Source organism: Cyprinodon tularosa, unplaced genomic scaffold, assembly GCF_016077235.1.
Source record: "Cyprinodon tularosa strain WSP-4 unplaced genomic scaffold, ASM1607723v1 ctg178, whole genome shotgun sequence".
Lineage (NCBI taxonomy): Eukaryota > Metazoa > Chordata > Actinopteri > Cyprinodontiformes > Cyprinodontidae > Cyprinodon > Cyprinodon tularosa.
In genome coordinates this window covers 885,852-913,438 of record NW_024038597.1, presented here as the reverse complement: position 1 = coordinate 913,438, position 27,587 = coordinate 885,852, and the positions used below count along the sequence as shown (strand labels likewise).

The 27,587-nt window shown below is 40.4% G+C and overlaps 1 protein-coding gene across 1 annotated transcript in view; it reads right to left on the bottom strand.

The window, feature by feature from the left end:
• The window catches only part of zgc:110329 (uncharacterized protein LOC550500 homolog), a 45,680-nt gene that overhangs the window by 6,987 nt on the left and 11,106 nt on the right, over nucleotides 1-27,587 (bottom strand). The window contains exons 2-5 of the mRNA XM_038281995.1: nucleotides 26,073-26,258; nucleotides 22,294-22,368; nucleotides 22,087-22,182; nucleotides 15,910-16,026 (exon numbers count right to left, since the gene is read on the bottom strand). Of these exons, the coding sequence (XP_038137923.1) occupies nucleotides 15,910-16,026; nucleotides 22,087-22,182; nucleotides 22,294-22,368; nucleotides 26,073-26,258 (474 nt within the window). The remainder of the gene's footprint in view (nucleotides 1-15,909; nucleotides 16,027-22,086; nucleotides 22,183-22,293; nucleotides 22,369-26,072; nucleotides 26,259-27,587) is intronic.

Genomic DNA, 27,587 nt, shown 5'->3' with positions numbered 1-27,587 from the left:
AGGAGACCAGGTGTTTTTTTTTTTTCCACTCATCACCATCGCTGTTAATATGTGACTCCATGCGTGCCCATCTCACAGCTGATGTGAAAAACATGGGGAAACAAATTAACCCTGTGCTCGCTGTTCAACCGCTCGACATCGGTGTGAACCGGACCCAGCAGGTGCAGCAGAAGCAGCGAGTTTACATGCAAAGTCAATGGTTGACGCGCGTATAGGTGCAGCAAAAGGTCCCGCAGCGCGTTTTGAGCAGCAGGCGCATTTAAGCATCTGCCAACGCGCTGCTGCTGCTCGAGATGGAAAAATTGAAGTTTTGCTGCTGGACGCGCCGCATCAACCAATCAGAGAAGCTGATCTGGGAGCTGACAGCGAGACAGACACAGCCCTCTGATGACATATGATATTAACGCAAATGGAAAAGGCTGGATGGATGAGGAGATGATGAAAGCGTAGCTGAGGGAGGTGTAGCCTATGTGAGGAGACCAGGTGGTTTTTTCCACGCATCACCATCGCTGCGTGCCCATCTCACAGCCGATGTGAAAAAAAAGGTGAATCAAATGGATACTGTGCTCGCCGTTATCCCGGGGGTCTGACAAAGGAGCTTCAACCGCTCGACATCGGTGTGAAGCGGCCGTTCAAAGTAAGGCTGCGAGCGGCGTGGGAGCGATGGATGACAGACGGAGACCACAGTTTCAGGATAAGTGGAAGGCAGCGCCGGGCAAGTTACGCCACTGTTTGCGGATGGATTGTAGATGGACTAACGTGTCTGCTGGCTCTGTTGTTCAAGCTTTCGCAAAAGCCGGCATTATTTCTGAGGAGCTGCGCTGCACGGAAAGTGACTCTGACAGCGAAGAAGGGGAAACTGGCATGTCTGATTTAGCGCAGCTGTTTAATTCAGAAACAGAGGATGATGACTTTGATGGGTTTGATTAATACTTTGTAATAAATACATGAATAAAGCACAATCATACTCAGTTTTGCTCCCGCTCTATTTTTCTACCTGAAAACTTAATTCAACAGCAGCCTCTGGCCGGGTCTCCTCCTCTTCAGCGCGGTGGCTGGCAGGTGTTTTTTCATCTAAATAATCTAAATCTTGCAGCTATATTTGCTGGGATCAGTGGGAATTAAGTAGTTTTATTATGTTTTTAAGTGAGAAAGTCCACCTGAAAACTTAATAATTGCAGTCAGTTCATCCAGATTATCTATTTCTGTCGGAGGCGCTCAGACCCCCACATACCAGCGGTGCGCCGACAGGAGAAATCCTTTCATCAGCAGCCTCTAGGCTGGGTAGCCTCTGGGTTCACGCAGTGGATGGCAGGTGTTTTTCATCTAAATAATTTAGGCTAAACTGCAGGCACCCATAAAAGCGAACATATGCCGTCGGCAGGTTTCAGGATTTTAAGTTAATTTAGGAGTGATCACAGCGCTGTGTCATCTGCGATGTGTCTGTCTCACGGCCAGCTGCCAGGTTTGATTAATACTTTGTAATAAATACATGAATAAAGCACAGTCATACTCAGTTTTGCCCCCGCTGTATTTTTAAATATGCAGTAGAGGTATTTAAAGGTAGTAGAGGACATGTACCTGTATATAAAAAACGCGCCCTATAGTCCGGTGCGCCTTATGTGTGTGTTAAATACAGAAATGGGACACATAACTGAGACTGCGCCTTTTAGTACGGTGCGCCTTATGGTCGTGAAAATACGGTAAGTAAACTCAATTAAGTAGCTAAAATATGTAAGTAGCTAAATGTTTAATTCCAGCCCTTTAGGGGGTGGTAACATGTTTAAAGTACGGTTGCAATCATGCAGAAGAGAAGAGAAAGATGCAGCTAGCTCACAGATTCAAGTAGAAGTTTGCACTTTTTCACTCAAAGGTTTCAGTAAAGTCCTGCAAAACTGGACTTTGGACAATCAAGCTTCCGAGATAAAGAAAAAGTGTAAAACCCTAATAAGACATTTACATGAGTGTAGTTAGTGCAAGGGAAATATCTAATAAAATCACAATTGTAATATTGGTTTAAAATGCTTGAGGATATTCTCAGTTGTTCAGGTCAGTCATTCCAGAAAGGTTAAAATCAATCCACTGGACTTTCTTTCAAAGTTTAAAGACGTTTCTCTTCCATCCAGGAAGATTTTTCAATTTAAAATGTCAGAAATAGCGTTTAGTTCCAGGTTTTATCCAGCAGCCCAACAAAGCCTGGTTTTTGTTTAGAAAACATGCAACCTGAAGCAGACGAACGGGTCCACCCCATTAGCCTGGGTGCCATTCCGAACTTAGTCCCGCCCACAACGTTTGAGGTCGGGAAGTTCGGTCTGGCATTGCTCAATAGTAGCGCGAGTATGCTTGCCTAATATCTGGCGGGCCAATTAAATTGTCAGGGCGGGCTTTATACGATGATGGACAGATGATCAACAGTAACATAATCAACCACGTCACCAAACGGCGATGCAACTCGGCGTGAACGACGAGTTGGATATAACCAGCGGTCGTTGCCAGCTCCTTTTCGGGAGCCCGGAATCCTGGCTGCTGAACAAGTGGAGGAACATGCTAGGCTCCGATGTTTTTCAAGCCAACGTTATGGGTATCGTCGGGGACGAAGTTCATCTAACTTACAAATGGTAACAGATCATCCGACTGTCTGATTTAGTAAATAACTCGCAATGTCGTGATATTAATCTCATGTTGTAAACATAGTAGGTAACGTTGTACGTTTAAGGTCGGGAAGTTTAACATACGTCACGCACTCCGTTGCTCTTATTGGTTGTAGGTCTATCCAATTGAGTACAGAGGCATTTTTTTTCCTGGTTCGTTCGAAACACGCCCCATAATCACAGCTCTATGGAGCAGCATCAGACTCATTCTGACTAGAATTGAGTAGGACTACGTCAGGCTACCACCCCATTGGAATGGGGGTTGTTTGGGTTCTTTGTTAGCCTGCAATGCCCCATACCTGAAATAATCAACTCTATCGCTAAATTGTACGTTTTTAAAAGCTGAAATCTGAGTCCCCCCCCTCTCTGTTTAAAGTCGTTTTTTCTTTCTTAGTATAGATGGCTTCTTTCACGCCCCTCCCAAACCACCTGTCTTCTTTGTGCAAAATGCAGAGCTTTCAGCCGATCTGCTCCCCAGCTCTGGAACTCACTCCCTCCGGACCTCCGCAGTATTGACTAGGGGTGTAAATCACACCCATCATGGTGATTCGATTCAGTATTGATTTCCTCACGAAACGATTCGATTATTTTCGATACTCAAAAAAACACTACGATACGATTTGATCCAATTCCTACTAAAACCTCATTCACTCAAAAATAATAATCCCCCTGCGTTATGGATTCTGAAAGGCCTTGCATCAAAAAAAAACTGCACAAAATCAGTGCAATGAGTGCAATGCGATACCTCGGCTCCAGACGTCCCGTCCCCTCCACAGACGCTCCGCTGCTCCTCTCCCTGATCGTAGCTGACCGCAGACAGTGCCGCAGACAGGAGGCCGGCTCGTTTTTTTTTATGACCGAAATTGCGGAAAACAACTCGTGAAGTTTGACCCGCTAGAAGAGCGAGGTGCGCGAGAACGCTGGGACCCTTTTTCCACCTGGATCTCCGCTCTTTTTGGCCCTCATGTCCCTCCGTTGTCGGACTAAACTCGCCCCCACTTCCTCGCCGCCTCGGCCGTATCTAGACCCACAGCGTTTAGCGCAGACCACGCTTCAATAATGAGCATAAATAAAAAATGTCTGCATCAAGCTCACTGCAACACACTGCTGTAAGAGTATAACCAGGAACCGAGGTAGGAGGGCAAAATAGGTTTAGCGCCACCGCAGCACGGGAGGGAGAATTACGCCCCGGAGCAAATGGATAAAAATAGACCGGAGGGAAAAAAAAAAAAACATGAATCGATTCTCTTGCGGACGAATCGATGCATCGGATCGTCGGCTGTTGGATCGATGCATCGATACAAAACGATTAATATTTACACCCCTAGTAATGATTCTCTCTCCTTACTCAAACCAGACTCAAAACCCATCTGTTCCAGCTGGCCTATTAGTAAATACGTTGCTCTTGTCCCTCTCCATAATTGTTTTTATGTTCCTTTATTTGTATTTTTGTATTTTTTAATATTTTATTTTCTTTAAAGTGACCTTGGGTGTCTAGAAAGGCGCTGTTAAGTAAAATGTTTTATTATTATTATTAAAATGTGAACATTCTGGCCCTCAAAAGAATGTCCTTTGTTTTCTAAGCCAAAACAAGGCTTTGTTTTCGGTCCTGAAGCCTTGAACTCAACTCTGACATTTTGCATTGAAAAAGTTCCCCGAATGGGAAGAGAAACATCTTCACACTTGGAAACAAAGTCCAGTGGATTGTTTTTTTTTACTTTTCTGGAATTGGTTTAAAATAATCACAATTTTCATTGTTGGCCTAATTGTTTAGCCCTACTTTAGAGTATGCATTCTATCTAAATAATTCTATAGATTTGAAAACATTAGAAAAATTAACCAACAAAGTCCTTTAGCAAGAACCTTTGTTTTCACCATTTCATCTTTTACAATCGTAAAAGCGACACAGGAGTTGTTCTGTGGGCGGTATTCAACAATATTACAGAAGACTGAGTGCTGTCCTTTAGAAAAAATAGGGTGCCAATATTTGTGCCAACAATGATCATATTAAGATTTTTTTTCAATAGTGAAAATAGATGCAGGTATGATAATTATTTGTTTTTAATCAAGAACCTTGAACTCTTTAAGATGATGGAGCACAAACCTGACCGCAGGATGCCAGGTAATAACAGTTAGCAGCAGCTAGGTCGTTTTTTCAGCCGTTCTCTGTGTGAGAAATCTTTAGGATTCAGTCAGTAATGTCTCTGTCCACAGCTCCTCTGCTCTCAGAGACATTTAACGTCCTGAGAGTTCAGGGACTGGAATGGCTGTGGAGCGAAGGCGCTCAGGGAGTTAACATTTCATTTAAACTAAGAAGCTCCCTAAAGCCATGAAGCTTAAAATAGCAGCATGCCTCCTGTTAGCCAAGCGACACTTTCTCATTGTTCAGTCAATTACAGCTCTACCGAGCAGATAGCAAGAGTCTCTCGTTGATTTGATCAAAGCACAGGACATCTCTGTCCCCATGGGACGATATCTGGACGTGTGTCTGACAGCAGGATATAAGATAAACAAACAAGGCAATATTTCATGATCCTGTGGAATCAGTAGTTTGTTGTTACGTTATGAGATCTCTCATCTCTAACTGTGGCTCCGATGTCTATGCTAATAGATGGTCAAACTTCGAACCACAATAAGCTCAATTAGGGCAGCAAGACGATTTAGGCCTCAGTGTGCTTCAATTAACACTTCAAAACAGACATGCAGCAAAGGACCACAGGTGGGATTCGAACCCTGGTCGACTGAGTCGAGGGCTAAGGCCTCCATATATGGGTTGTCTGCGCAAACACTGCAACACCAAAGCACGGCCACCTGCAGAGCTGAATTAAAGACGAGCAGAACCTCTTACGGTTTTCCCCACTCAGTGACACACCCACTGAGAAGCCCACTCTGGTGATTGGCAGCTCCATAGTCAGAAACGTGGCATTAGAGACACCAGGGACCATAGTCAAATGTTTGCCGGGGGCCAGAACGGGCGACATCAAATCCTACCTGAAACTACTGGCTAAGGATAAGGTTAAATACAGTAAGATTGTTATTCACGCTGGTGGTAATGACACCCGGTTACGCCGATCGGAGGTCACTAAAATTAGTGTTGCTTCGGTGTGTAAGTTTGCCAAAAAAATGTCGGACTCCGTAATTTTCTCTGGTCCCCTCCCTGATCTGACCAGTGATGACATGTTTAGCCGCATGTCGTCATTCAACCGCTGGTTGTCTAGGTGGTGCCCTGAAAACAACGTGGGCTACATTAATAATTGGCAATCCTTTTGGGGAAAGCCTGGTCTGATTCGGAGAGACGGCATCCATCCCACTTTGGATGGTGCAGCTCTTCTTTCTAGGAATCTGGCCACATTTATTAGTCCTCCAAAACCCTGACCACCCAGGGTGCAGACCAGGAAGCAGAGTTGTAGTTTAACACACATCTCTGCAGCTTCTCTACTGTTACCCACTCTTTACTCCATCCAGACAGTGTCTTGCCCACGACCAAAATCTAATAAATTAGCAAAGATTCCCAAAGGAGTAAATCATGATAATCTAATTAAAATCAAAATAACTCCAATTGGGGAAAAAGTTAAAACAATTAAATGCGGTCTGTTTAACATAAGATCGCTTTCCTCTAAAAGTCTACTAGTTAATGACTTGATTTGCCTTACAGAAACCTGGCTGCAGCAAGAGGATTATGTGAGCATAAATGAGGCAACTCCTTCAAGCTATTTAAATTTTCACATCCCCAGAAGTTCTGGGCGAGGAGGAGGAGTAGCAACAATCTTCGAGTCTGACTTACTGATTACTCCCAAAACAATTAATTCCTACAACTCTTTTGAACATTTAACCCTTAATTTCCCTGATCCAAATTTCAAGGCAAGAAAACCTCTTCTTTTTGTAACTTTGTATCGTCCACCAGGTCCTTACTCTGAATTTTTAGATGAGTTTTCAGAGTTCCTTTCTGATTTGGTATTAAATACTGACAGGGTCATCATAGTGGGAGATTTTAACATCCATGCTGACATTGAAGGCGATAGCTTAAGAGCAGCCTTTAATGCTATCTTAGACACTATTGGCTTTGTTCAAAATGTGAATAGTCCCACGCATTCTCATCTTCATACTTTGGATCTTGTGCTGACATACGGCATAGAATGTGAAGAAATAACAGTATTTCCTCACAACCCTGTCCTCTCTGACCATTTTCTAATAACCTTCAGGATTACTTTAACAGAGTTCTCCTCCCCCAAAAGAAGGTTCAATTTTAGTAGATCTTTATCAGATAGTTCAGTTATAAATTTTAAAGAATCTGCTTCACTTTCTCTCTCCTCTGTGTCGCTGAGCAGTGCTGCAGAGTGCAAAAGCATAGCTTATTCCCCTTCACAGGTTGATGATTTTGTTGAGGGGTTTGCTAGTTCTCTGCGTATTGCCTTAGACAACGCAGCTCCTTTGAAAATGAAAACCGTTAAAAATAGAAAGCTTGCTCCTTGGTTTAATGCAGAGCTGCGTACTTTGAAGCAAAATGCTAGGAAACTGGAGAGAAAATATCGCTCCACAGGCCTGCGAGAGTCCTTCCTAGTCTGGAAAAATGGTTTACTGCTGTATAAGAGGACCCTTTGTAAAGCAAGAGCAGCATACTTCTCCTCATTAATAGAGGAGAATAAGAATAATCCTAGATTTCTTTTTAATACAGTTGCCAAACTCACCCAGAGCCATAGCTCTGTTGAACCGTCCATTCCACCTGCTCTTAGCAGCAATGATTTTATGGGATTCTTTATAAATAAGATTGATCTTATTAAAAATAAGATCATAAGCACTCCTCTATCCGCGATTGTACCTGAGGTAGTCATGGAATCTGAACCGGGTTTAGACTGCTTTGATCCAGTTGAACTCTCTGAATTAGCAAAATTATTGTCTTCATCTAAGCCTTCAACTTGTATGTTAGATCCAGTTCCAACCAGGTTATTTAAGGAGGTATTCCCTTTGATCTCCTCCTCCATTTTAGATGTGATTAATCTATCTCTGTTACAGGGATATGTACCTAAAGCTTTTAAGATTGCTGTAATTAAACCTCTGCTTAAGAAACCGTCTCTTGACCCAGATGACTTGGTCAATTATAGACCTATATCCAATCTTCCTTTCTTATCCAAAATTCTTGAGAAAGTAGTTGCCAAACAAGTTTGCGATCACTTCCACCATAATGAACTTTTTGAAGAGTTTCAGTCTGGCTTTAGAGCTCATCATAGCACTGAAACAGCTCTGGTGAAAGTCACTAATGATATTCTCATGGCCTCAGATAATGGACTTGTATCTGTGCTCGTCCTGTTGGATCTTAGTGCTGCATTTGATACAGTTGACCATAATATTCTTTTAGAAAGACTTGAATATTTTGTTGGAATTAAAGGAACAGCACTAGACTGGTTTAAATCTTATCTATCTGATCGAATTCAGTTTGTTCATGTTAATGATAGATCTTCAACACGCTCAAAGGTTACCTGTGGAGTACCACAGGGATCAGTGCTAGGACCAATTCTCTTTACTTTATACATGCTCCCAATTGGTAGAATTATTAGACAGCATGGGATTAATTTCCACTGTTATGCTGATGATACCCAGCTATATCTGTCTATAAATCCAGATGAAGCTAACCCATTACATAGATTACAGGCATGTCTTGAAGACATAAAAACCTGGATGACTCTTAATTTTCTGCTTCTGAATGCAGACAAAACAGAAGTTATAGTCTTTGGACCAGAGTCTCTGAAAAAGAAACTGATTAGCCAGTCACTTCATTTGGATGGGATTAAACTGATTTCAGATAATAAAGTAAAAAATCTTGGTGTTATTTTTGATCAGGACCTGTCATTTAAATCCCATATCAAAGAGGTTTCTAGAATTTCCTTCTTTCATCTGAGGAACATTGCAAAAATTAGAAATATCCTGTCCAGGGGTGATGCTGAGAAACTAGTCCATGCATTTGTTACTTCAAGGCTGGACTATTGTAATTCTTTACTATCAGGAAGTCCACAAACTGTAGTTAAAAGCCTTCAGCTGATCCAAAATGCTGCAGCCAGAGTTCTAATGAAAATTAAAAAGAGAGATCATATCTCTCCTATCCTGGCTTCTCTTCATTGGCTTCCTGTTAAATCAAGAATAGAATTTAAAATCCTCCTTCTCACATATAAAGCCTTAAATGGCCAAGCTCCATCTGATATCAGAGATCCGATTGTTCCTTATGTTCCTAACAGAGCACTTCGCTCTCAATCTGCAGGTTTACTAGTGGTTCCTAGAATTTCTAAAAGTAGAATGGGAGGCAGATCTTTTAGTTATCAGGCTCCTCTCCTGTGGAACCAACTACCAGTTTTAGTCCGTGAGGCAGACACCCTGTCTACTTTTAAGGCTAGGCTTAAAACTTTCCTTTTTGATAAAGCTTCTAGTTAGAGTGGCTCAGGTTATCCTGATCTATCTCTATAGTTATGCTGCTATAGGCTTAGACTGCTGGAGGACATAGGGACCCCTTTTTCATCATTCTGCTTCATTCTCTCTCTGTTCTCCTATTCTGCAGAATCTGTTAGTTCAATCTCTAACCTTCTGCTCTCTCTGCTTTTCCTCAGAGTAGCTTTGCCTCGTCTGTTCCTGTTTGGCTGTGACGTCATCCTGGAAAAAAACATCAGCTGTGCTGCTTCTATCAACACCCTTGTTAATAGATGTTGGAGATCGGCCTGTTTTCCAGTGTGGTCCTGTTTCTCTGACCGTGACTGAGTGGATGTGCTCTCTTCGTCCTCTGGCATGGGAGCTGCCTTGGAGCTCGTCTGCCTGGCTGTGTGTTTCCTGGACGGGGCCGCCTTTTACAGCTGCTTTTTGTATCTCTGCTTCTGTCTCCTTGAACCCCAGTCGGCCTCGGCAGATGGCCGCTCACACTGAGCCTGGTTCTGCTGGAGGTTTCTTCCTGTTAAAAGGGAGTTTTTCCTCTCCACTGTCGCTACAAGCATGCTTAGTGTGGGGGATTGTATTTGAGTCAATGAGTCAATGCAATCAACTGGTTTTCCTTAGATAGAAAACTTTGTATCAATTTGACTGTATGATCTGGTTGAACTGTAAAGTGCCTTGAGATGACATGTGTTGTGAATTTGGCGCTATATAAATAAACTGAATTGAATTGAATTGAATTACTGCACCGAACCAACAAGCTAACGGGAGCTAGCATTGTTCGTCGCTACTCCAGGGGCTATATGCAGAGATTCCCCTACAGGTTTGGTGGGAGACAGTCAGTAGATTTCTCCAGCTTATAGTAAGCTTATGCGCTCTATAGTGTGGAAAATACGTATATATATATATATATATATATATATATATATATATATATATATATATATATATATATTTGGGATGGAACGGTTTATGAAAACCGTCCGAACTGTTCGGTTTGACTGTCTCTGTTCGATTCGAGTGTGTTTCTTTCGGTTCATGCGCTGCTCCTTTTTCTCATAGGCGAAGCGTTTACAGTCCAGAGCAGAAGGTGGCGGTACTGCGACCAAAGCCAACCACCAGTACTAAACAAGAAGAAGAAGAAGCGAAGCAGCGTAGCAGAAAAAAATCAGTTGTTGTGGAGAATTGTGTGGGTATGGCGAGTGGGAAAGAACAGGAGTTGGAAGACGCGCCAGCAGCACTTTATAGGTCTGCTGTATGGGACCACTTTGCATTTAGAGTGACCTACGATGACGGCGGGAAGAAAGTTGGGGATAAAAGTGCAACAGTGTGCGAGCATTGTGCAACACGTTTTGTTTATGCTAACAGCAACACGACCAACATGTCAGGCTAACTATGGGGCCAAAATTGTTGCTTTATTATAAATAAATATTTAGTAAGATTTTCAAATCTGTAGAACAATCTGTAAGCACACACAGAGACACTGTGTCCGAAGTATTTTCGCTTCAACACCCAGAAATACAGACACATCATTGGTTACAAGTCCAGCGGTTTCTCTGTTGGCTCTCTTTACACACCTGATTTTTGCTACATCTTTTGTTATTGACCAAATACTTATTTTCCACCATATTTTGCAAATAAATTCTTTAAAAATCAGACAATGTGATTTTCTGGATTTTTTTTTTCTCATTTTGTCTCTCATAGTTGAGGTATATCTATGATGAAAATTACCGGCCTCTCTCATCTTTTTGAGTGGGAGAACTTGCACTATTGGTGGCTGACTAAATACTTTTTTGCCCCACTGTATTTGTAGATCTGAATACAGATTTGTGGATTTTTTACACATTTGCAAACCAGATTACACACACACAAGTAGTTTTGCACATTTGCAGATTGTTGTGTAGACACACAAATCTCCTCACACATTTACAGTTTCATTTACACATTTTCAAATCCCCCTACACAAATCGAGATACAGATATACAACTCTCCACACACATTTGTAAATAATAAAGCAACAATTTTGGCCCCATAGATAACAATCAACTTATACCGAATCGAACTGAAAACAGTGACCCCTAAACCGTGAACTGAACCAAACCGTGGATTTTGTGAACCGTTCCACCCCTAATATATATATATTTATTTATTCACACATAGAGGGTGTGGGGCCACTTCATAAGGATCTAACAGCTGTTTGATGCAGCATCTGCAGAGTTAGTCAGGGCTCCAGCACCAGCTAGGAGAAAAACACACAGATTTGTTTAAATCAGCATCTCCCAAACTGATTGTATTTAAAGTCTTATGATGACGCAGCTCAAATTAAAGCTGCTTATTTTAGTTTCTTTGTCTTGAATCATATTTTTGGTTTAAAGAGAATTTGAGTTGGACAATAGTTGGACAGTTCTTATCCGGCATGTCCATGATCCGTTTTTTGTTTTTAATGTTCTGGCCGATATTTATCAGATATCATTTTTTTTCTTTTTTCTTTTTAAGCCCCTAATATTGATAATTGGCCTTTGGTCGGGCTCTAATAAAAACCTTATAAACTGAAACATTTTCTCCTAATATTTGATAACAGCCAAACCTTTGCAGGAACATGTCTAACATCAGGTGATTTTTATTCCCATTACTTCAGATGCTTTTCTGGAAGAAATGGATACGTTTTAAATTCTCTACATCGTATTGCATGATGTCATCATCGCACATGCCCAGATCAGTCACAGTAACGTTCCAAAGGCTATTTCAGTTTTTTTTTTTATGCATTGCTGTTTTTCCTGTTTTTTAGAATACGCAATATTTGCACAAATTCAAAAATATTCAAAGGATCACAAAAAAGAATAAAAACATATGAAAAATGACCCAGAAGTTATCCGTTTGTGCATGCGCAGAACGGATCGTGCTTCTGGGACGGATCGGGTAGTGACAGCCTGCTGCTAGCATGTTCTTGCTAAATGAAAATTAGCCCCTTACTCTTTCATTTCTAACTTTGACTTCCCCCCTCTGGCGGGAAGGAAAAATCCACAGAAAAGCTGCACCTCCTTAAAAGCCGCCTGGTTCAAAGCTTGAGAAAAAAGAAGCCGCTTAAAGTCCGGAAATGTATACATTGAGTGTATTTTGATAATTAGATTTCACAACTGCAGGTGAGCATTTAAAAATGAAAACAAGTGGCTGCAAACAGGTTTAAGTGAAAACACGCTGAGATGTAATGGGAGGAGTTTAATATCCGTCTCAATTTTAAAAGATTAATTTAAAAAAAAAAACTCAGAAATATACATTTGTCATATTTATAAGCAACTGAAAAGTTTGCTCCTCAACTGAACATTAGGGACTAAACTAGACTGAAGTCGAAATGCTGCAGCTTTTAAAACATCCAAACAGGATTAAAACTTAATGCAGAAGTTGGAGCCTTTTAAAAATGAGACAAGATTTTAATTTTTCATGTCTGATCGATTAATCCCCAACTGTTCGAGATGATGGTTACATTATCTCCGCAGGTAGAGATAATGTAAACGTAGAAGTTTGTTTTCTACCATGCAGACTCTGTAACGTCAAAACATTATCTGGTTGCTGCGTTATCTAAAATGTCCTTTAACCCTTATATTATGTTAAGGGTCAATTTGACCCATTTCAGTTTTTGTGTTGATCAAAGTACTGGTTATCTTTTTTTCTTCTTCATGAAATTTGGTGACTTTTCCTCATCTGGGGTCATGAACATGTATGTAAAATCTGGCCACTCTGATGTGTAGTGGAGTGTCTGTGCAGAGTATGTATACAAATATGATGTTATGGGTCATTTTGACCCGGACACTTTAATGTGGGTAAGTAGCCATTCAGGTAAATAAAAATGGCTCTTTGATGTACTTTACTCTTTTCATTTGCCTCTGAGACCCAGACCCAGGTGTGGTAAGGGAGGGAACTTTCTTACACTAGTTCTTGTCACTGCTCTCACGTCATCTATATGAAAAAACTCACCAAAAACTGAGCTCCTGAAGGATTACAGCTGAGTAGTCTTTTACACAAATTTTTAACTTGGATAGTGATGTAGAGCAAGAGTTTTCTAAGGCAGAGGATATTCCAGAATCAGCAGACAAAGTTGTTTACCCACATTATCAATTCTCCTACGATGAGATGGACTCAGAGGAAGAGTCTTCTATTATCCCCCGAACAGATGAAAGCCCAGGAATGAGGCAATCATCTTCTGCAAGAGTGACAACATCACAACACCAGAGTTGATGCAGACTATCATCAGCTAATTTGATAAAAACTCCTGGTCCTACCAGATTTGCAATCACATGAATTGAAGCGATTCAGTCAGCATTGCTCAGAATGCCCATATCATAATATGGGCAGCCTGAGGTGCAAAATCCAGCTATGCATGATATATGCAAGTATACTGTATACTGGAAAGCTATCTGGAGGAAAAGCTTAGAAGAATCAGGGGATGTGTGTGATGCTGCATATGAGTGAAGGGCTGCAAGTCATAACATCACTTGTGACAACCTCTATGTCCTACCTGTTTGGAGAAGAACTTCAGAAAAGAAAGCTGACCATGTTGGGAACAGAAGGTTCTTATCATTAATATAATGCAAGCTGATATATCTCTGAGCACAAGAAAGGACTTGAAGGCACAAATGATCCTGGATTATAACTCAACCAGAGGAGGAGTTGACAATCTGGACAAAGTCGCAGCAATATACAGCTGCCAGGGTAAGACTGCCCGCTACCCAACCAACATAAAGTGGAGACGGGTGAAGAGAAGAGGAAAATATCACAGCTCTGTCCCTCCAGAGAGGAAAGTAAAACAAGTACATCTTGTGTGAAATGTATGAATTCCATCTGCAAAAAGCAGCTACATTCTTCCTATCATTTGGAGAACTTTAAAATTGTTGAATGTTCAAAATATTAGTAACTAGCGAATTTTAAAGCTAAATTTCAAAAAACAAAATTTGTGAAGAGGGAACATTTCAAACCTAAATAAAGTGTGTGAAATAAAACTGTATGGTTTGTCACTTGACTTAATGTTTAAGTAATCTAAAATAAATTGGTTATTGGTTTAACCTGTTTTCTTGACTATTTTGCTTGTATTTACACAGTGCGGGTCAAAATGACCCGCAACATAATGAATGTAATTTTTTTTCAACATAATATAAGGGTTAAAAGAAATTATATTATTAACCCGAGACCCAACGATTAGCAGTCTGGAGAATTGGATGTTCTCCCAACGCTTGATAAGCATCCAGAATATCTCGTTAGAGGTACAAGTTTTAATTAAAAAGAGCAATTAATGTTGGTTTCTACTCATCTGCTTTTGACCGGAACAGATCAATAAGTTATCAGGTTCCGATTTGGGAAATAGGTGGATCTCTTCTGAAATATAAACAGGCTCTGCATATATATGCGATGGTGGGATGTGGCATTTATGTGGAAAATTAATTCATTTGGGGTCGGCAGGGTTATGGGGTACAGACATTTTAACTGCCAAGTGGGGTTTAGATTTAATAATGTTAGGCAATCAAAATATTGAAATTACTAACTCTACATATTAAACCCAGGATTATAAAAGTACTGATAAATGTAGTAAAACCGTTAATAAATGTTAATCATGTTCTAATAAAGCACATTGGGGTTAAAAACACTTTGTTTCATGTTTGAAGTGTTTGGTGATTCAGCATTTTACTGCAGCTGTGGTCGTTTTAAAGTGCTTTACAAACTGAACGGAGCGTCCATCCAATATTGATATCAGAAATCTGTCCTATATCGGCCAAAAAATAAATTTATCTGAATATATCGTCCTGAATTTAAAATCCCTGATATTAGAACGCTCGTTGAAAAACACCACATCTTCCCTCTTTAATTTAAAGTGTATATAATTTCTTATTTATATAATAAATGGGTTAGTTTTTCTCATACCTGATACTGTCAGTGTTTTTGTCTGTTTAGGAAATATAATTTGATCAAGCATCATTTTTCATTATTGCTCACTACAAAAGAAGTACTAAACGTATGCATAATTCAATTAAATTTCAATTCAGTTTATTTCTATAGCTACAATTCACATCATGTCATCTAAGGTCACTTTCCAGTTTAACCAGATCATCCAGTCAGATTGATTCAAAGTTTTCTATCTAAGGAAAACCAGCTGATTGTATCGACTCATTGACCCTTCAGCAATCCCTCACACTAAGCATGCTTGTAGCGACAGTGGAAAGGAAAAATTCCCTTTTTACAGGAAGAAACATCCAGCAGAACCAAAACAGCAAGACGCACCGCTGGACCTCTCCATGCCGTCCCCCGTTGTCCCTTTGCATGTAAATCAGATGCTTTGATACTGAAAATTAGCCCGATCTGAACGCAGCTTATTCACTGGCAAAATGTTCATTTTGGGCACTTTGGGTAGACGATACGACAAAAATCTGCATCAGATAAGATATTTGAGAGGAAGAAACAATGCCTGTGAGCCGTTCCATGCTAGCAACGCTGAGCTTTTCATCATTTTGATGTTTTTTCCCCTCGTAGCATTGCTTCGAGTACATTTTTTTATTTTATTCCGTTTTATTCCTACAGAATTACTTTGGATACTTTTAATTAATTCATTTGAAACCCTTTCATTCTGCCTGATGTTTAAATGAGCTAGTGAGCAAAAAGAGTGACTTAAAAAAAACATGCATAATCAAGTGACACATTTATGACTGCAGACTGAAGTGAATTATGGCCGCAACATATATCACAAACATATCTTCCCTGCAGCATCACTGTGTGCAAAAATAACTAAATAAAATAGTGAGACCCCAGGAGGCAGGCAAAGGGCCTGCATGGTGTTTGTTTCATCATGGAGCTCACTCACCTTGAGTCGAACACAGCAGGTGTATGGGACCCCACAGGCCAGTGCACTGGTCCCATTGCAGAAATGGTACTGGTTGACTCCCCAGTCCTTATATTCATCCCCTCCACAACAGGAAAACTGGAAAAGAGATGAGGCAGTCAGCAGCCTGACCACTATTTGATAGAGCTTCTGCAATACGAACATCAAAATAAGCAGATGTCAGACCAAACCCGACCGATACGTCACCGCCCCACAGCGCCTTACACAGATCACCCATCTGTTGCAGCAGAAGAATGGTATCTTACTTAGATAATTCTGAAGCACAGCACACAAAGTTTTCCCCATGATGGAACGTTCTCTGCAATATTAAGGACCTCACAATGGATGCAACGGTTTTCGTATAAAACTAAGAGGATATGCTCATCTGGCAGAACACCGTCACTCACTTTGCAAGGTCAAATGTCTCCTGGGATGCGTCGGTTGACAAGATGGAATATTTTAAGAGTCACACATGCAAATAAACCGTTTGGACCGTGGGACAGAATGACAGCGGCCTGAACATCCAAGATTCTTCCTTTTCTTCTAAAGACTAAAGCTTTTGAAAAGACCAGCAGAGACGCTCAGATAAAGTAGCTCACCTTTATATCTCTGCAGATCAAGGACGTCAACAAAGTCACAGATAATCTGACGTTTGCGAAACAATTCCAGATGTACAAAAGACGTTTTCGCAGGGCACTAAAGCACATCCAAGTTTGGATTTAAGCTTAAATCTTCAATAGTTTTTCCGTAAAAGTAAAAAAAAAAAAAAATCCACTGGACTTGGTTTCCAAGATTTGAAGACGTTTCGCCACCTCTCCAGGAAGCTTTCTCAATTCAAATGTCTGGATCCGCAGTGAGTTTGAGTCTTTATAAAGACGAGGCCTTGTATTGCTCGTTTGGTTCCATTGTTAGCCTGTAATATCTGAAACCTGTCTACGATTCTGAAGCTCAGTCGTTTAAAAAGGGGGGGGGGGGGGGGGGGGGGGGGGGGGGTATTGTCTCCTGTAATACCTGAAACCTGTCTATGATTGTTAAGGGTCGGTTGTTAAGGATGTATTGTTCACCGGCTGGAGCGGGGAGATACTTTGTTCCTCTGTGATGGGGGTGTGGTGATATCTGGACGGGATCATCTCTATAACTGAATTGTAAGTTTTTGGAAGCTGGAATCTGAGTCCACCACCTCTTTTTAAAGTTGTTTTTTCTCTCTTAACATAGATGGCTTCATTCACTAGTTGGCAATTTTCCCCAGGAAGCTAGAAACAGTAAGAGCAGCATTCCTACAGCATAAGGCAAGTTCAATTCAAGATTTTCTAAGATCCCTTAATGCCACAAGACATAAAAAGGTAAGACCAACTTCACAATAAACACAGGAAAACCAGTCGCAACAAAGTTACACAAATAATTATTTTAACATAAACCATGATTTTCTGGCCGAGTAGAAATGTTTCAAATTTTGAAAAACTTTACATAAACAGTAGCAGCGATTCAAAATGGCCCTTCCCAATGAAATGCCAGAAGAATGGCAGCCCACATCCCTGAAACTCCCAGAAAAATCCCCTCCAACTTCCAGCCACTGGCCTTCTCTTTTGCATGCATTGTTTTTACTTTGACTCCACCCTTTCACTGAATTACAGGGTTTGACCAGGAGATGGAGCTTCTCTTTAGATCTTAATGTCCACAAATCATGACAGAAAGAATATTTCAGTACAAAGATTGATGTTTAAAAGGATTTGTAGGGGGCCAGCCAAGGGCCACCCAAGAACCAGCCAAAAGCCACCCAAGAACCAGCAAAGGACCAGCCAAGGGCAAGCCTACAACCAGCCAAGTACCAGCCTACAACCAGCCAAGAACCAGCCTACAACCAGCCAAGAACCAGCACAGGGCCAGCCAAGGACCAGCCAAGGACCAGCCAAGAACCAGCCAAAAGCCACCCAAGGCCACTGCCTTGCTTGCCATCATGAATCATCAACATTGCCTTGTTCTGGTTTTAGCCATGCAGAAAACTCTTTGCTTGATAGTCAACTTTCACTGAATTTACACTTCCCCACATCGTCCAGATTAAAGGTTAGCGGGCGCATCAGCTCAAGATCCAACAGAAACATTGTTTTTATTGGTTCCTCCAGTAATAAAATCATTTTTATGACATGGAAACAATTTTAAGACCTATGAAAGACTGATTTAAGACATTTTAATACCAATTAGGCCCTTTGTTTTTTTTAGAGTGAATATAGGACAGTGGTGGGCAACTTTGTTGCTTGGAGTGACCTGAACCATCTGCAGCTCAACATGACAAAGACTAACGAGCCAATAGTGGACATGAGGAAGGCAAAAAAAAACAACCTGTGACCTGTTTCCATCCAGGGGGTCTCTGTAGAGGAGTATAAGTACCTGGGAGTGTAATTTAACAATAAGTTGGACTGTTCTAGAAACACAGAGGCGGTCTACAAAAAGGTCCAAAGCCGTCTCCTGAGGAGGCCGAGGTCTTAACATCTGTTGGAAGATGCTGAGGATGTTTTATGGGTCTGTTGTGGTCAGCACCATCTATTTTTGCTGTCACATGATGGGGCAGTGGGCTGAGGGTCGCGGACAACAACAAACTAAACAAACTGATGAGGAGGACGGGTGATGTTGTGGGGGAGGAGCTGGAGCCTCCGACCACCGTGGCAGAGAGGAGGATGCTGTCCAGGCTTAAGTCCATCTAGGTCTCAGATCCTCTCCATGACACACTGACCCAGCAGAAGAGCTCCTTCAGCAGAACTCTCCTCTATCCCAGATGCACCACAGGAAATCATTCCTGCCTGTGGTCATCAATCTCTACAGCGCCTCCCTCAGAAAGTCATACACCCCCCCCCCCCCCCCCCCCCCCGTACTAAAGACTCAGATTACAGAATTATGACAATTTTGACATTTATTCATTTTTTTGCTCTCTCTTGCACATTGCAATTATTACTTAGATGATATAAAAATGAAGACGGACATTTAAAAATCCATGTTTTTTTGTCAGTTTGTTGCTTAGTTTTTTTCTAATTTAAAAGTTACAATTTAAAGAGTATATAAAGGGGAAAAAATTTGATCCAGGGATAGATCCAGCAACATCTATGTGAGATAGAGAGAGATAGATAGAGTTAGATAGATAGAGATAGAAAGAGATAAAGATAGAGATAGATAGAGATAAAGATAGATAGAAATATAGAGATATAGAGATAGATAGAAATATAGAGATATAGAGATAGATAGAGAGAGATAGATAGAGATAAAGATAGATAGAGATAAAGATAGATAGATAGAGATAAAGATAGATAGAGATAGATAGAGATAAAGATAGAGATAAAGATAGATAGAGATAAAGATAGAGATAGATAGAGAGATAGAGATAAAGATAGATAGAGAGATAGAGATAGATAGATAGAGATAAAGATAGATAGAGATAAAGATAGAGATAGATAGAGACAGATAGAGAGATAGAGATACAGATAGATAGAGATAGATAGAGATATAGAGATAGATAGAGAGATAGAGATAAAGATAGATAGAGAGATAGAGATAAAGATAGATAGAGAGATAGATAGAGATAAAGATAGAGATAAAGATAGATATAGAGATAGAGATAAAGATAGAAAGATAGAGATAGATAGAGATAAAGATAGAAAGATAGATAGAAAGATAGAGATGGATAGAGATAAAGATAGATAGAGATAGAGATAAAGATAGATAGAGAGAGAGAGAGATAGAGATAGATATACATTTCCAATGTGTGTGGAGTTTTATTGTATTTCCTTGTATTTATTTTATTTCTTTAGATGATGAATGTTTGTAATATGTTGTTTGTATACCTGAAGCATGTAACGAAGATAATTTCCCCCCGGGATCATTAAAGTATTTCTGATTAGTTTATACTGAAGGATTTAAATGCCTTTTCAAACTTTATTAAGGATCCGTGGGAAAAACATTGATCTAATCTACAGGCTCCTCGTGTTTGGCTTCCTCTAGCAGCTCCACTCCAGCCCACCTCTATGCTGCCAGCAGTGATTAGATACTTGTCCCCATCCTCTCTGCAACAGACACTCTGCCCACTCTTCCACTGAGACGTTGCTGTTCAATGCCATGACAGGCTCTGTACAGCCGTCTCCTCTCCCAGTTAAACATGACAACATTCTGCTGTGAGCCTCTACCTTTCAGGGAAAGCCTCATGTGGCTCTCTCCAAACATGCAGACAGGGCAGCACTGGGGGATAAAACAACCTATGTAGCAATGAAGGGACAAAGAATGACACTTCCACAGAGGGCTTGTTTCTCTCCACCCAGACAATTACTGCAAGCCAGCAGGCGGATGTCGTGACATCAGAGCGAGTGCTGTGTGCAGGTAGGAGCAGAAGCAGCAAACATTCAGAGATTGTTAGGATGTAAAGCCCTTTAATGACGAGCTCCACCGTGACTCCAACCACTACAGACTTAAAAGCTAAAAGTTGTAGAGCTGCTTCAAATGGGGAAAAAATAAAAATGTTTAGGGTAAAGTTTATTATATACCTGAAGAGTGTAACGAAAATACACTCCCGCCGCCACTCCCACCAACCCCCGACCCATCCACACCTACAGTCGTGCCTTCCTCCCCCTCACAGTAACACCAATGCAGGTGAGAGGGCATTCATTTTATTTTTATTGATTTATTTTTATTCCCAATGCCCCTTTTTCCTCCTTGTTTGTACCTTATTTAATTACTATGCCAATACAGGGTTCCTACAGCATAAGGCAAGTTAAATTCAAGTCTTTTTAATGCCACTTAAAATATAAATTTAAGACCAAATTCAAAGAGAAACACAAGAAAAACCTGCCTGCGACAACTTAACCCAAAGGTTTATTTTAACATAAACCACTGCACTAATGTTTCACATTTTGAAAAGCTTCCCATACAGGAACAAAGCTAAAAACACACAAATGACAGATATTTAAAAAAATAATTTTACTGAATAAAACTGATTTGTTTTGTTCCCTGCTAAAACAAAGTTTGTGAAAAGCCCCAACATAACCAGTGCTAAGTCTTTTTTGCAGCTATTTTTCTTTGTATGGTTTTCTTAGTATGTTTGATTTGGTGATAAGTGGAGGCGTTGCAGAGACAAGGGTGGAACTAAACTGAGAAATACCGGCTGTTTCTCTGTAACTCCATTTTGACGCTTTGTGTTTCGTGCTTCGCATGTGCGACTCCACTGCCTTCATTCCCATCGTTCTGAGCTTGAATGACTTCTTGCACTAAATCCACTGAGCCTCATGTATGTTCCCTGGTTTTAGCCATGGAGGAAACTCTTGGCTGGAGACAATTTTGGTTACATTTACACTTGCTCAGATTTCCCAGACAAAAAGTTAATGGTGCATCTCCCAAATGTCCCGGCCGCAACAACGCTTTATTGGTTTCCGCTATTGGGACGGAACCAATGATGGAGAGCCGTTATTTTTTTAAATAAAAAAAACAATACAATTTTAATGTTTTATTTAGATTACAAAAATAGATCGTAATAAAAATAATCCTATTTATGATGTTTTAAAAATTAAGACCTACAAAAGACTCATTTAAGACATTTTAATACCAATTAAGGCCTTAGTTTTATTTTGAAGAATTGAATGCCTTTTAAGACTTTTTAAGGACCCGCGGGAACCCTGACATTCAAATGAAAATTACTCTGAATTAAAAAAACTGTTATTTATTGAACAGTGTGTAATAATTTCATATTTAAAGAACTTTCAGAAGTTTGAATTTCGAATATGAGCGGACTTTTGGATCAGTAGGTCAGAGAGATAGGTTCCTCATAGGTGACCGGCCGCCAGGAGAGCCCACCGGCTTGCAGCCATGGCCCTGTGGACCCTCAACCCTCGGGCCTCTGGGGTCGGGCCCCTCAGGGACTGGGCTCCTTTGGGGTCTGGGCATTCGGGCTCCAGGTGCTCCCGTCTGCCTTCTCTGATGGGTGCGGCCGTCCTGCCCTCCTGCACTTGCGTCCTGGGCCCTGTAAAGCTAGTGTGGGGCCAGCCACGCCTGCTATTGTGCACACTTTATTTTACCATGAGCAAAACCATGTAATGAAATGGTTCCATATAGGGACTAAAATAACAAAGTGAACGTATGAAGCATCCATTAATAAAAGTAAAACAGATTTAGAGATGACCCTACCTTTTGCTGGACATAGTCCAAGATGTTTTTGAAGTCAAGATCATCGTAGTAGTGTTTAATTCCTTCCCTCATGGTACTCTGAAACAGGGCCACCGTCTACATAGCAGAGAAGCAGAAAAAAAAAGAAACTCTGACTGACCTGACTGCAAATAATCTCATCAGCAAGAACGATGCCAAGATCTGGACAGGATATGCAACAACATGTACCTTCTTTTCAAAGATGAGAGCCATGGCCAGAGTGATTGCCTGGAGGAGCAGCAGCACACACAGAACGCAGAGGAACTGTTGGAGGGAGAGAGAGCAGGAGGAGTCACACCACGATTCAAACAGTCAATCAAACCCATTCTTTTTATTAAAGGTTGAGCCAATGTTCTGTACGATGACCAGCATACCCACAGGCAATACCCATTTATCCTTTCAGTTTATCTGTAGTTTGGAAAGATTTTTACAGTTTAGTCTGATTCCTCTAAGACATATTTTTATTTCTGAATATTCCTGAATATAAAAGGCAAAAAAACACGTCTTCAGTGAAAAGTCTGAATACAAAACATGTAGTGAGTCATCTGTGCAATTTAGGTTCCACCCACATAAACCATATATCATCGTAAACCGTTATTCATTGGCCACAGATTGATGTCACTCACGTGGAGCTGAGTTTTTACTGGTTGGAATAGGAGGGCAGAGAAGGAAGTCAAAAACTGTAAAAATTGACGCCGATTGGCTTTCTGCTGTTCCAGCCTGTCCCCATCGTCCTGTAACTGGTCAAACAAGCCGTCAATCAAGCCAGGACTTCCTGTTTGAACAGTCGGCAGCATCGAATGCGTTGTTTTTAGCATCTGGTAGCGGGAATTTGGAGTAAAAATGTGGTGGTGTTCTTCCCTGAAGATAAGAGTTATCCTGATGTACTTGTGCCTTTGTGGATTTTATTCGACGGCGTTTAGGGCCATAATTTTACCGGATTATCTTTTCTTTTGCTGTTTAGAGCAGAAAAGGACCAAACTTGGAGGCAAATATCTGAGTTTTCCACTTGGAACGAGTAAAAGGTAAACCATGAACTTTTTGAGTTTTGTCTATCTCTCACATTTCTGTCGATAAAATGACTGCAGTGTTTGTCCAGGTTCCAATGCTTGGTATCATTGGTAGAGTTGTCAAAAGTATCGATATTCCAAAAAGTATCGATACTAAAACGTTGTATCCAGATACGATAGTCAATTTTAAAAGTATCGATACTACCGCCGCCGCTGCAGCATGTAGCCTCTCGCTTCAGTCTGCAGGACGCCTCGGTTGGATATCCAACTCCTCCCACATGGTCAGCAGATATGGGATCTTCCCTGTGTATGTGAGGGCAGAGAGACAGCAAAATAACAGAAGAGAGCATGGCCAGTGCTGCTGCAGGAGGGTGATAGAGGCAAGAGTGCTGTTTGGAGGTATTTTGCCTTCGAGCCTGACATGGAAGCCGCACGTGTATTTGTCCTCCTTTAGCCCCAGATTCCACATACTCTGCCAGCGCTCCGCTCCGCTCACGTACGGAGAACTTGTCTTTCATGTAAATCAATGAGCGCTGTTCCACATCCTCCGCTCGTCACCGCCCACGTACGTCTTCTCCGTCCCTCACCGTCAAAATACAGAGCTGAGCTCTTTTTGGCTCCGCTCCGGTAAGTCCAGATCAAGACCCGCAATTGCAATCGCACCAAACAGGAAAAAGAATGTAGAGAAGACCCGGTTTTTCAAATTAAATTATAGTAAAAACAGGTCGGTAACTAGAAAATATAATCCAAAAAACTAAGAGCAATTAATTAAATAATTGGATGCAGACTATTGGTGCTTTAATAGACCAGGAAGAAGTTGTGAGATTCCAGAGCGCATCTCACAAATTCTTATTGCAGGAATGGATGAAGAGATGATGAGTTTGGAAGCAGAGAACAAACAGAGTTCCTACAAACTATGTATGATCCTAGTTATCCCTGTTACAAAAATCCACAACAGAAAGAAAATATTTGGGCAGAAACTGAACATCTGCTCGATGATGATGGGGATATTTTTAAATATGTCATATTAAATTAAACGTTCACAGGGTTTATACAGGAATGAGGAACTCTAATTTAATGCTCTTTTAATGCTAATAGAAATAATTTTAATCTCATCAACAAGTATCATGTACACAAGTTATTAGTTTACATGAAATAAGGAGCTGTAAGCACAGTTCCATGACTCAAGAGATAGATAGATAGATAGATAGATAGATAGATAGATAGATAGATAGATAGATAGATAGATAGATAGATAGATAGATAGATAGATAGATAGATAGATAGATAGATAGATAGATAGATAGATAAAGAACACGCTGAAGACTTTTTTTTGTAACGGGCAGCTGCTGAGAATAAAGCATTTATTTTTGTTAAACTGGTTTGGCTAGTGTCATTGTTCTGTTTGTAAAGCATAGCCAAGGAAGGATTACTTAAGTTAATTTTGTTATTTTTTGCTTGTGACGCTCATATGGAGGGAAAACCAGCATGCACACTAACGCTAACCCAACTACAGAAAAATTAAAGTAATAAACTCACCGTTGAGTTAGCGTTAGCTTGCATGACCTGCTCCGTCATGCTGGTTTTCCTTCCGTATGGGTGCCACCAGCGTCACGTCACGTGACTAAGAAAACGTAAGGGATTGGCTGGGTGTTGGACGCCACAATCCATTGCTAATGTCTGTGACCTGAAGTAACCCTTCCCTTTTTACACTGAATTTAGACGCTGAATTTAAGACAGTGAAATAGAGCCAGTTGAATCTCAGGAGGCTGAAAATATTAAGTTTGAATTTTAAAAGGTTTAATTTTTTTATACGAAGAATTTTTTTTAAACTTAAAAATTAAACTTAAAAATAAGTATTGAAAATGTAATCACTTTGAAATAGTGATGTGAATTTTAGCTTGAAGAGAAAATAACAAATGAAATTTTAACTGTGAAATAATGACGATTTTTTTTCCAGGTCAAAAATGTGTTCTGAATATATTTTAACACTGAAACAGAGGTACAAACATACAACATTTTAATTTCAGTGGCATTTTTAATTCAAATCCCAGCGACACAGATTTATTTCAATAATTTGGCACCATCTGACCCCCTATGAAACATTTCTGGAGGCGCCACTGGTTTACATTACTATTATTTTACAGCTTGTCTTATTTTATTCACCGTTTCTACTTCTTCTCTCAACCTAAAATGAAATCTTCCATTTTTAGTTTTAAATGAGCATTATAAATAGAATCTGATCTTTTTGTATCTGACCTGTACCAATAATGTTCCCATTATGTAGGCTGGGGTCAGTTTTCTGACTCGGCACCGCTACACTGAAGAAGCTGAACTCATTTAACCATTTAGATTTTTTATTACACCAACACTGTGAGTTTGCATCAATTTTTTGGTTGAAGCTTAAGCTTGTGCTCAACAGACGATCTTTCTATGCAAACACTGCTCCACTAACGATGGTAAAGGCCTTCAAAAGAGAAATAAAACAGAAAGGAAAGCCTCCCGAGATAAAAACAGCAATTATTACCACACCTTTGTTTTGCTGATTGTCTAATCTCCTTCTTCTAACAACAGTCCTTTCAGTTTTCAATTCTAAGATTCTGTTTTATTACCGATCATCCAGCTATACCCAATTAGATTGTTGCATAGCAACCACTGTAATGCAGCCATACTCGTTTTGAGCTTTTCCTCTGTTTGAGACAAATCCAACAGCTGCGTCTTTGCATGAAGCGAGGAAAAAGGCCATCAAATTGGGTTTATGAGCTTAGCTGTTGGGTAATAAATGTGAAATAGATTTCTTAGATTTGATGTTTATGGTAATCTATGTCATTAAAAACTAAAAATAAACCCAAATGATTTCAATTGAGCAGATAATCAGGAACCTTTAACTCTTTGACTGCCATATTTCCACAATGAACATGTCAAAAGTGACCAACCCTGCAGAGGATGCATTCCTACCATGTGCAGCAGGGTCTTGTTGTCTCTGAGGGATCCAACCATTCCCACTACGGACACAGTGAACATCACCAGGCCGAGCAGGATGAGCACCACGGCGGGAGCCAGAAAAAGACCCTCCAGGGTGCGATTCTTCTGCCTTTCCACTTCCGCATACACTCCCACACACAACACGCAGAGGCCCATGAGCTGCGTGGAAAAAGAAGACAATTCATGGCATGAAGACCTTTATTCCAGCGCAGAGCTGCGGCAAATAGCTACTGTATGCGCTTCTGTTTCATGCAAACAAAACCTACAAGAAAGAAAAATGTGATTCTTTCAACAGCAATTCTGGTGAAGTGAAAAAAACCTTTGGCTACTTAAATCACTTTCTGATTTGTTATGAATAAATAATCAAAACTAGAGTAAAACTTTCCATTTACTGAAAGATTAACCAGAATAAGAGATTTTTTGCCATTCAAATTCTTTAAAAATATTAAATTTGAAATGTTTAAAACTAAACTATGAAAGTTTAGTTTTTTAAACACCGAATTTTAAACACTGAATTTTTTTAGACATTGAAGTCCTTACACTCAATTTTTATCTGGCAAAAATTCAGCGGCAAAAGCATTGACCTTTTGCCGCTGTGCAAACTTTTCCACTTGTGAGTTCTGGATAGAGAAGACAGACAGACAAACACTTTTTTTAAAATCTTAAATGCAAAAGACAGATTTTTTTGGTTTTTGTATAATTACTCATTCAGCTAAATTCATTTTTTATATGGCAGTTTACTGTTAATCAGTTACTAAATTAATTGACGATTATTTTAATAATTGATTAATTACGATTAATACAATTGTTTCAGCCCTACTGACATAAAATCATGTTCAGGTGGGACCAAATAGGACCAATAATCTATTTTTTTGTTTATTTTATTAAAAAAAAATTTTTAAAGTTGTAATAGTTAAATTGCAAATGCAATTCATTGCCCCGCCCTATTCCTGATGACAGACTTTCATTCATTAAAGTCAAACTCTGTATATTAGGGATGGAACGGTTTATGAAAACCTTCCGAACCGTTCGGTTCGACTGTCTAGGTTCGATTCGCGTGTGTTTCGTTCGGTTCGTGCTCCTTTTTCTCATAGGCGAAGCGTTTACACTCCAGAGCAGAAGGTGGTGGTACTGCGACCAAAGCCAACCACCAGTAGTAAACAAGAAGAAGAAGAAGCGAAGCAGCTTAGCCGGGTGTAGCAGAAAAAAATCAGTTGTTGTGGAGAATTGTGTGGGTATGGCGAGTGGGAAAGAACAGGAGTTGGAAGACGCGCCAGCAGCACTTTATAGGTCTGCTGTATGGGAGCGCTTTGCATTTAGAGTGACCTACGATGACGGCGGAAAGAAAGTTTTGGATAAAAGTGCAACAGTGTGCAAGCATTGTGCAACACGTTTTGTTTATGGTAACAGCAACATGACCAACATGTCATGCTAACCCCGAAATCCCTCATACTCCGTCAGCGCTCCGCCCCGCTGCGCTCTAGACCG